Raw genomic sequence first — 11,262 nt, 5'->3', positions numbered from 1 at the left:
GTGTAAATTTGTTTGGCAATTAATACGTTTTTATGACAACGCCCACTTTGTATTCGACCACGCCTACTTGGATCCAAACGCCTGGCGAGCCGCTTGCTACGAGAGACTTGGAAAAACTTCGCCTGTGTATATCAATCATTCCGAGGGGTGGAAAAAATAATATATGTAATCCAAAATACACGATTATAATATTTTATTAATTGCTTTTTAATAAAGATGTCCACATGAAATTTCCTCAACTCTCCGTATATTCCCATTATTTGTTCCTACTCCTAGTATGATTTGTATGACGTCATGACCCCATGCATTGCAGCCATATACTAATATTGGACGAGTTAATTTTTCAAAAAGTGAAATCATTGTATTCATGCTTAGGTTTGATTGTTGACCTATTTTTTCTTTTAAGGAAAAAGAGCTGTTTGTCGATTTTTGTTTAAGCTTTCCAGTGCTTCTTCCATTCGCGCTTACACTATTACTAAGTAGTTGAAATATTTTACATTATCAAGTTCTTTTTTGTCGTAAACAATATTTCGTAATATTCTGTTATTTTCATTATGATGTCACGAATTTTGTTTTGTCTGTGTTAACAAATATTTTCCATTTTAGATTGTTTTTAGTCCCATTTTTCTCTCAGAAATAAGTATAATGTCATCTGCATATATTATACAGTATACTTCCCTGTAAGACAGGGTAACTGGGTCAAATGTGTTTGGTAAAGCATTAAAGTATGAATTTAAGAGAATGGTAACATTTTCTTCCTAAAAGTAGTCTTGTTTATTTTTTATTAGCAAGTTGGTCCACAAGGTTATCTTAACATAATTCAATACAAAACGGTCGCTCAATACAAAACGGATGTAAAAAGATATCCAATGTGGTCTGTGGTCGCCAAACATCTATGTTTATTAGAAGTTGTACTGTAGTTAAAAACAAAATTAGCCAAGTATAATCCCGCCAGTGAATGTGATTGCATCCAATGCTCAGGTTCAAAGCAACCCTTATGTCATCGGGACAGTCTGGCTGCGGTTACGCGCACACCCTTTCTTTAACCCGATGTTTATAACTACATCAGCAGTCATGTCGAATATCCTTTTTCACCAAGATACCAAATTCTGTTATTTTCCAGACCGGATTATGGGCTGGCATAACCTACAGCTGCCATGTTGTTTTTCCGTGGCAGTCTGTGCCCCTGTAACTATACATTAAACATATCGTTGAGAGCGGTATAATAAACAGAAACGCCAACGAGACAGGAAATAGAGTTTATGTCAATCTTGAAGTGCGGTGGTCGTCGCGCTGCGCATGTGTGACAATTGTGTTGATAAACATTGATTTTCCCACAATCCAATGCGCTCTTCAAATGAAATTCACAAGTATGAGGTTTGACCTGGACGCGACTTGCACTGATTACCGCCGGTGATTCCTTCGATACGTCTCAGTTCGTACTCGTTGATCTGTACAACAGGCGCATTATATCTCGCGCATGCGTGGCGCGACGACCACCGCCCTTTAACTTATTGTAATATGATGAAATAGGAATTACAAACACTTTCAAAAATGTTACAAAAAATTCAACAGATGGTGAACTAAGAATAATGTACTACACTAAGAAGAAGAAATTCAAAAAATATGTAAAGAAACTACAGAAAGAGAAACAACAAAAATTATTATCTAACATTGAACAAGCAGATGAGAACGATAAAGTACACACTTTTTGGTAGAAGATAAACTTATTAATAAAGACAAAAGAAAGTAATTCAATAAAAGTCAAAGAACAATACACGTACCTAGGAGTAATTTTTAAATCAAATAGTAATATTGTAACTACAGCTGATAGACTAGCAGACAAGGCATACAAAGCACAATGTATACAATCACGACTATATTTACATAATACAAATAATATTAATATTAAATTAAAGCTGTTAAATATGACCCAATTACCAATCTCAACATATGCAGGAAAAATTTGGGGTGTCCTTCTCAAACCTGCTACATGGGATACGACAGAAACTGAAACATTCGTTTCTGCAGACAAATTTTAAATTTAAATAATAAGATAAACAATAGGATGGAAATGGGACGGGAACCCCTTATCTCCAAAATATACTGCCAATCAGTTAAGTATTATAAACACCTAATAACTCTTGACTACAACAACTTGGCATACTATGCACTGAAAGAAATGAAGACAAATAATTACCCGGGGTCATGGTTGAAGTCATTAGAAGACAACTTAGAAATATACACTAAATGTAATATAGATAATATAATACAAGAACTGATAATTTCAATCAGAGAATATTACACTAACACATGGAACAATGACAATAAAAGAGACGACACAAAAATGCGCACTTACAGTACATACACAACCACCCTAGACATGACACATTACATAAAAACACATAGATAACAGACATTACATCAAAATACTAGCACAATTTAGAACAAGTAGTCACAAACTAGCTATAGAAACAGGAAGGTACACAAAACCAAAAACACTGGTAAAAGACAGATTATGCACCTGCTGTAAAGAAATAGAGGATTAATTACATCATTTACTAGAATGTAAACTGTACACAGAACACAGAGATGACATATATAGTATTCTTAAAGAAATTAACAGTGAATACCAAAACTTAAACAACAAAAAAACAATTTAAACTCGTACTACAGTCACCAAATACAAACCATCTTATCACTCTCTGCAAATATTTAGTTAAATGTAAACAAGACTAATGTTCTTTTATATTTTATACATAATCTGTGCTGCAAACAGATATACTCACATATCACAGTATTTTAATATTTCTTCTATTATTATTATTAATAATAGTCTGTAGTATTTTTGTCGTTCACCAATTTTGAGTTCTTTTTTAAATCAATTTTTACATTTCTTGTAATAAAGCAATATTCTATTCTATTCTATTGCACTTGTGTTATATGGTGTTCCTATGGAGATACTATTACAAACATATTTTACCGTGACGACAATGCCATATTATACTACTAGTATCAGAGCTAATGTACCTCTGCTAGTATTTATAATATATATTTTGTCTGGAATTATTTGAATCGTGATTTGCGGTTCGTCGATTCATGATCACTTAAAACACGCTCTCGGCCAATCAGAACGACGTATTCTGATAAGTTTTGTAATAAATTTGTATTTTTGGTATCAATGTGGGCGCATTTATTAATTATGCAGGTGTTCGACCCAGCTTGACATGGCCCCATTTTAGACTCCGTTTAGGCTATATAATCTACTCGTTTTCTGTGCTTGTAGGCCTAGGAAAACGTATAGATTCTACGCTTACGACGAGGAGGCAGAAAACCTGAGCGACAAACGCTACTGCTTCTGGAAAACAAACGTGAGGCTCCAAACTCGACAGTCCATCTTGCATAATTTTTGTAAATGATTTAATCGAATGCCGCAATGCGAAAGCATTTCAAGCGAGGGTTCACGCTTGAAAAGCCCCAAACATTAACGCATACAACCACGTCTGAACCACAGTCACTTGGGGGCTGAAAATCAATAAATACTATTTTTTTTTTAAAAAAATCATCCGCTATACGTATATAAATATTTATATACGTATAGCGGATGATTTTTATTGAAAATTAGTATTTATTGATTTTCAGCCCCCAAGTGACTGTGGTCTGAACTCCTGATCGACTCCATGGTATTTAGGGCGCTGTGATTGGATAAAACAGCTACGTACGTGACCGTTGACCCTGGTTGACCGGGTAGCTGGTGACCTATTGTAGTGAACTGCACGATTCCAACATGGCTTCGAACGTCAGGGCAGTGAAGGTAAAATATTTGTTTATTATTGTCAGATAATTTACTAACGGAAATTGAACATTTCGACACCAAACGACCGTGTATAAAAAAATGTTACAAATCACTAGTCATTGTTAAAGACGGATTTACATGACTGAATTACAAATTATGTGACCGGCATTAGTACGGTACCCGCATTAGCAATGCATGGAGAATATTTCAAAACTGGTGTGTGCAGAGTTGAAACCTACATGTTTCAGTTCTATACGGGTAGAGTTTTAGTACTAAAACTTCTATTAGCTTATCATACCTAGGCCTGAATTGAAGATACCGGTATGTAAATTAGCATGGCTGCAGAAAAAAAAAAGTTCCTATACCGGTACAACTAGATAACTAGTATGGTAAACCCAGAGTTATTTATAAATTTGAGCTCAACACATGATTCCTATAACCTCGCCACTCACCAACAATTTACATGAGGTGAAATAGCAACGAACATTTGCACACTGGCTCAATGAACCCAATTCACATTTTTGAACTGGCTGCTTTTTATTTTTATTAATAAACCAACTTGAGCTGATTACTTTTTCCCCACTGTGTGTCTGAAACAGAAATGTAGTCTTACTGAGCTAGACTAAATAGGTTGGAGATAAAGGGTATTATAAGGGATATAAATAACTCAGCAGTCCAAGCTAATACATTTCAAACACTTCAGTAAATAAATCTATCATGGTAGTGTTAAAGGGCTGTAGTCGTTGCTTACAAAAGAAAGAGTCTAGGGGGTTTGGATTATAACACGATCTAAATCCAACATTAAGCCTATAAATGTTTTAATGCCAAACCCCTCTGTTAAGATAGAGATGCAGGTTCATGGGCACTTGGGAGTGAAATTTTTTTTTTTTGCTTTTTATTATTCAAACAGTCTTTGCTATAGACTGTTAAAATTTTGTAGACTTGTGAATAGTGGAACATACTCAAAAAACGATTTTAAAATATAGATAACAGGTGCAAACATTCTCTTTTTTTGAATGCATAGCAAGATTTAGCAAGGCTGCACATAAATAATAAAAAAGAAACATGGTGAAAGAAAGAAATGACGTGATCTCCATATTATGCACTATATTTAACTTTTAACAAAACGATAATACATTTAAATTTGGAACTGTTACAGCCATTTTAATTATGAGCATTAGCAAACTTCTTACTGAGTGAATTGTTATGCAAATTAGCAATTATCTCAGCTTCTTTTTAGCGCACATCCCAGAACTTTTACCGTATTTGCTTGTCAGTTTTTATTTTCCTGTGTGTATTTTTATTCTAACTTTAATTGTATGTTTGTCTTTATTTACATCTGTATTATATTTTAGTCAAAATCCTAATAGGGACACAATAAAGATAATTATTACAACTGAATTTTGGGGTGGTGCAGAGTTGGGATTGTTGGGGGAGGGGGGTTCAAAAGGAACTCTTTTCTGTAGTCCCTAATTTTAATTGGTCTACTGGTCCACTCGTCCCCTGTCCTGAGTCCTTTCAGCAGTTCTAGGTCCGACTCAAGTCGGTATCCTCAGAGATTCACAGTCCTAGGAGTTCATGTGTGGGATTCCTAGTAGTGCTTCTAATACACAAGTAATGGTATTTTAAATGTATCAGTTCGATCTTGGATCACTCCCCGTATCTTATGGGTGTGCACCTTCAGTAGTCCATTCAGTGGCTAGTGTTCTACATATGTAGTTGTCCACAGGTGAGTTAGTGAGCACACCATGGTCACTCTTGGTATGCTGTAGTCAGGATTTATAATAGTATAAGTACATGGCTTTTACAAATGAGCTATAAAAACATTAGTGCAATGGTATCAGTGTTAAAAGCAATTCCTTTTTCTTTTGAATAAGCATTTTTCATCTGGTATTTTACGCTTATCACGTCTGGTTCACATTTTTTACGCCAAGCAGAATAAATATGCTGTTTGCACATCAAAATAATAAGATTCAAAAGTAGACAATCCTTTATATCATAAATCCAAACTTATATAGATCTCTATCTGATAATAGTACATGTTTGTTTGTCTAGCTTTTCCATAATTGCAAACATTTACCCCAGAATTCTCTTGATTTTTGATACGTGATGAAAAAAATTGTTTCTGTATCTGCATTGCAAAAAGTACATAAAGAACAGTCTACTACTTGCCATAAACATAAAGTGTTGTTGGTATAAATGATTCTGTGCAAATACCTAAACTGAAAAGCACGTGTTCTCGTAACTGAATAGTATACTACATGTAGTAGTGTATTTATTGACACAACACTGACTTAGGAAAGTACAGCAGTAAGGTCACTAAAACTACAGAACAGAGAGAAAAAAAAATAAAGAGTGCAACTAAATAAAAAAAAAGCACAACAATATAAAAACTAACTAAAAAAAACTAACTAGGAATTGTATGAAAAACAAAATCTCTAGTGCAATTGTGTGCGTGACTACCGGGGTAATTACAAAATAGTGATAATGAGGATAATATGAATCAAAATACACACTTAAAATAGAAATCACATAAAATATTAAGAAAAAAATAATTCTATTGGAATAATCACCACCAAAATCCAGCCCGTGATTAATTCGCATATTAACCTTTTCACCACCAGTTCCTTCTATTCATCACAAATTCACAAAATATTTAAATAGTCCCATTTATTCTTTCCTTCAAAAAGATTGAGACAAAAATAGCAAAAATAAAAATAAATTGTTGGAGTAAAAGCTGAAAATCAACTCAAATTTTGTCTGTTGGCTCCAAAATTAGGGTTCATTTCTATAAATATTGAAAAATACAAGAAAATAGTGCAGAAACATTTAGGCGAGAAAGTCTGGTGGTAAAAAGGTTAAGATAATTTAGGTCAACTGGAAATAGTTTACCACAACCTATTGTCCATAAACAGCCATGGACATCTATTTTACACCAAACCATGTCATTTCCTATTACAGTGCTCTAGGGTAGTATCAATTAACACTGCATCAACAACAAAAACATTTTTTCCATTTGTGTAACATTGTTTAAATAACCCAGTTGGCTATTTTGACCTAGCTGTGTCAAAGTAGTACTCTATCAGCTGTTTTGTTAAGAGTTCTCCATCCCCCTCAAATATTGGGGTGGGGGTGGGGGGGATTGTTTTGATTGCCAGGACATACCAAATAATTTTGAGTGATCTAGAAGGGTAAACACGATGAATTGGGGGGGGGGGCTTTTTAAGGAATTCTTCACAGTCTTATGTGAAGACATACTTTATAATAATATGTCTTTATTATAGAATTTGGTCAGTCTGGTTACTGGAGGTGCCTCTGGTCTCGGACGAGGAACTGTAGAACGGTTCATAAAGCAAGGTGCAAAGGTCGTTATAGTGGACTTGCCATCATCTGATGGTGCTAATGTGGCAAAGTCACTGGGTGAAAACTGTAAATTTGCACCAGCAGATGTAAGTAAGATGTAAAAATTATTTTGTACAGAGTGAAAAGACATTATTGTAAACCGTTTATTTTGAATGCTAGAATATTTTGCGACTGCAGGATTTTGTGGCATTTATGAAGACAAAAATTTCTTGGAAGTCCATACAGGTTGTGTTATTTAGGACCCCAGTGAAATTTTCAATGCTAACAAAAACAATTTGAGATTCTCACTAATGATTGTCTTATGAAATTAAAGCAAATTAATATACAATACATGTATTATCAAAAGTGTTTCCCACTGAAAAATGAGATGTTCCCATTGCAAAAACATCCTTGAATCAGGTCTATTTGAATAAAAATTTCATGATGAAATAAAAAGGAACGTTTCTCAGAGTGCATAATTTCACTGAGAAATCTGGGCACTCGCTGAGAAATCTGGGCACTCGCTGAGAAATCTGGGCACTCGCTGAGAAATCTGGGCACTCGCTGAGAAATCTGGGCACTCACTGAGAAATCTGGGCACTCACCGAGAAATCTGGGCACTCACCGAGAAATCTGGGCACTCACCGAGAAATCTGGGCACTCACCGGGAAATCTGGGCACTCACCGAGAAATCTGGGCACTCACCGAGAAATCTGGGCACTCACTGGGAAATCTGGGCATTCACTGAGAAATCTGGGCACTCACTGGGAAATCTGTGCACTCACTGGGAAATCTGTGCACTCACTGGGAAAATTGTGAAAATCAATATATCTGCAGTTTAGGTAGGTGGATGGTGCTGCAGCAACAACTGTTTTCACTTTCAACAGGCACAACAGGACTGAGGACTAGATAGAACTAGAATCGAGCTATGTTAGGATTTCTCTTATCACACCAACAAGACTAACATGGCTTATGACCTAATCCCACGTGTTCATTACACTTTGCGTTTATATTTGTGATAAGATTAAATCGTTGTTCCTCCCATATTTACCCAGTAAACAAGCCACACCATTTTACCGAGTGGTTTCCGAATCTTTGTTGCATTTTCTCCAAAATATCCTTCCCAGTATGATTATTTTTGTCGATTGGGATGTCAAAGATATGAATATTATCCAAGCGAATTACCAAATAGGTTTCCAGACAAGTAGGAAAAGGAGAAATTACTTTTATGCAAATTTGTCATTTTCGAGCCTTTCATTTTAGCACTTCATGCAATACTTTTAATAGACGTCTGACAGTTCAATTTTTTCACAGAAAATTCTCATCTAGCATACATATGAATTGCATTATTCAATGAACATATTAAAATGACAGACATCTTGGTACAAATGATAAATTACTGTAGAATACTTTATTTTCGCTTGGAATTTATTTTCGCTATTTTCGCTGAAATCTAGTGAATATACCTGTTTTCCTATATTTAACGTTAAGCTCATCAAAAATCAGTGAAAATAAATTCCATACAAAACGCCAAAAAAGCCTTTTCAGCGAAAATTAATTCCAGCGAAAATAAAGTATTCCACAGTATTCATAAATTGAGTAGTATTCCCTTTTGACTCCCATGTCAAAAAAACAGAGGCTCCCACCGAATACGGTCTGACTCCAAGTTTGCTGATCAGTTTATAACAATAGGAAAGATGTCTACAACTTCAGTATGCCATTTTCAGAGTGAAATACAGGTTTGAATACAAGTGCCAACAACCTTGGAATTAAAGCTTTAATTTTAAGGATGAGACCAAGCAGAGGGCGCTGTTCACAAAAGCCACATTTCATGTGTAATATTTTTTATTTAGCCTTAGCAGTGTGGTCATAGGATTGTCTAGGTAAACCAAAATAGTGTTATTACTCTACCTATACCCTGGAAATCAGTACACATGGCCAGTTTGTTTTACGTAATTTTGCCAGACTATATGCTATAATAGAAATTAGTGGAAAATATGCTTTAAATTGTACTTGAATGGGGCAGCATACCTGAGGAATTAAGTGTGATCTTGCGGATGCTGGATGGACACGCTAACATCAAGTATTGTTAAGATTGACTTTTGTTTCTGTTTTTCAGGTGACATCAGAATCTGACATACAGAATGCCATTTCACTAGCAACTTCATCATTCGGCCGCCTGGATGTGGCAGTTAACTGTGCTGGAATTGGAGTAGCTTTCAAGACTTACAATTTTAACAAAGACAAGCCACATTCGTTGGAAGATTTCAAGAAAGTCATAATTGTAAATAAAAATTTACACCTATTTTAAATTCTTATAATTCAAACAGGCATATGATAACCACAAATAGAATTGTTCTGTGTAAAGACTTTTTCTGGCAATATACCTTATATATTTGAAAATCAGAATACTGTAAAATGACTAATTTTCACTGGGTTTAAATTTCAGGCATATTCAGTGGGTTTTAAATTCAGTTTTATCATTTAGATAATGTGTTCTATGCTAAATTTTACATATTCACTGGGTTTTAATTAAGCACATTTTCCAGTCAGCGAAATAAGCAAAATAGGTGATTTTTCGTACAATTGCGAGATCTCGCGAGATGCATGAAAGACGCGCGTCGAACGTCTGCCACAAAAAAACGAACGATTTGATTTTGAACTCGAATTTCTTTATTTCGTAGCTCACATAGACCGGCCGATCTTCGACAGAGAAATATTGCTTCCGAATACCCTCACTTAATCAAAATTGCCTATCATCAAATGTGGACAGCACATTATTAAGCATGGAAATGTCCCCCAAAATACTTTCGCGTTTGTCGAATCCCATGCGATGTTTGATGCCACTACGACCTTTGTTTGTCCTGTTTTTACGTTCGATTTCACGCATAACGCGTGATTCTCACAGTGAACGGAAAATGGTCTATTAAAACCCAGTGAATAATTAATACTTTTACAGTAGATACAAAAACTGACAAAATACATAGTAGGAAACTGTCATGTTTTTTAATCCTAGTTGGATATAATCTGAAACAAGGTCACATGTGTTCTGTCTATGTAACCTGTTAGTATATACCCCAGTGCACTCACCTGCAATCTACATCTCTCGTGTGGTTTTTGTATAGGTAAATACATGCGGTAGCTTCAATGTTATCAGACTGGCTGCTGGAGCTATGGGCAAGAATGAGCCAGATGTTGATGGGCAGCGTGGAGTTATCATAAATACTGCCAGTATCGCTGCATTTGAGGGACAGATGGGTCAAGCAGCCTACTCTGCCTCCAAGGGTGGCATAGTGGGTATGACGTTACCAATCGCCAGGGATTTGGCTTCACAAGGAATCAGAGTTAATACTATTGCACCAGGTGAGTGATGGTGTACCAGATGAAATTTGCATACCGGTATTTGGTATTTCACACTGGATTGCTTTACTTTATTCGAATAATCTCCATATTACAACTTATCAGCTGATACTGCGCGGCAAATGGCTCCCATTTAAGTATGCTAAAGTGAAATCAGCAAAGCTATATTTAATGGGGGCAACTTGTTATATTTTAAATGAGAGCCTGAACTGCTTTTGAGGGACAGATGGGTCAGGCAGCGTACTCTGCCTCCAATATATCACTGAATGAATGAATCAGTGAAAATAATTTTTTTTATTTATATTTTACATTCAATGAAAATAAACTCAGCAAAAATAAAGTATTGTCAGTGATTAATATGATGTCTCAAAAGTGTACATTAATCAGACTTTTAAATTCAGTGTGAAGTTTATTATTCATATGTTCTAACACCTAGGTCTGTATAACACTCCACTGCTTGCCAGCTTACCTGAAAAAGTTATCAACTTCCTGGGACGCCAAGTCCCCTTTCCTCAACGCCTTGGTCATCCAGATGAGTACGCACATCTGGTTCAGTTTATCGTGGAAAATCCTATGATGAATGCTGAAGTTGTTCGATTGGATGGAGGTATCAGAATGCAACCTTGAGTGTGAAAGTCCCCATCCAGCATTTATGAATTAAAACAATAATGGTGATCCCGTTCCAATAACCAGGAGTTGAAATTAGTGTGGTTTTCCCATCTTTGGTATCATAATAAAAAATAATTTAGTAATTGTGAATAAAA

General features: G+C 35.4%; 1 protein-coding gene across 1 annotated transcript; it reads left to right on the top strand.

Annotated features, from left to right (window-relative positions):
• Positions 1 to 3,674: 3,674 nt before the first annotated feature.
• On the top strand, positions 3,675 to 11,262 carry LOC100374978 (3-hydroxyacyl-CoA dehydrogenase type-2-like). Its single transcript, XM_002735199.4, has 5 exons — positions 3,675 to 3,814; positions 7,081 to 7,245; positions 9,258 to 9,422; positions 10,264 to 10,501; positions 10,935 to 11,262. Exons 1-5 carry the CDS (start codon positions 3,788 to 3,790, stop codon positions 11,123 to 11,125), a joined length of 786 nt encoding a protein of 261 aa, XP_002735245.1. The 5' UTR covers positions 3,675 to 3,787; the 3' UTR covers positions 11,126 to 11,262.

Source organism: Saccoglossus kowalevskii, chromosome 3, assembly GCF_978046115.1.
Source record: "Saccoglossus kowalevskii chromosome 3, keSacKowa6.1, whole genome shotgun sequence".
Classification (NCBI taxonomy): domain Eukaryota; kingdom Metazoa; phylum Hemichordata; class Enteropneusta; family Harrimaniidae; genus Saccoglossus; species Saccoglossus kowalevskii.
Note: the sequence above shows the minus strand (reverse complement) of the source record. Positions and strands in the feature narration are given on the sequence as shown.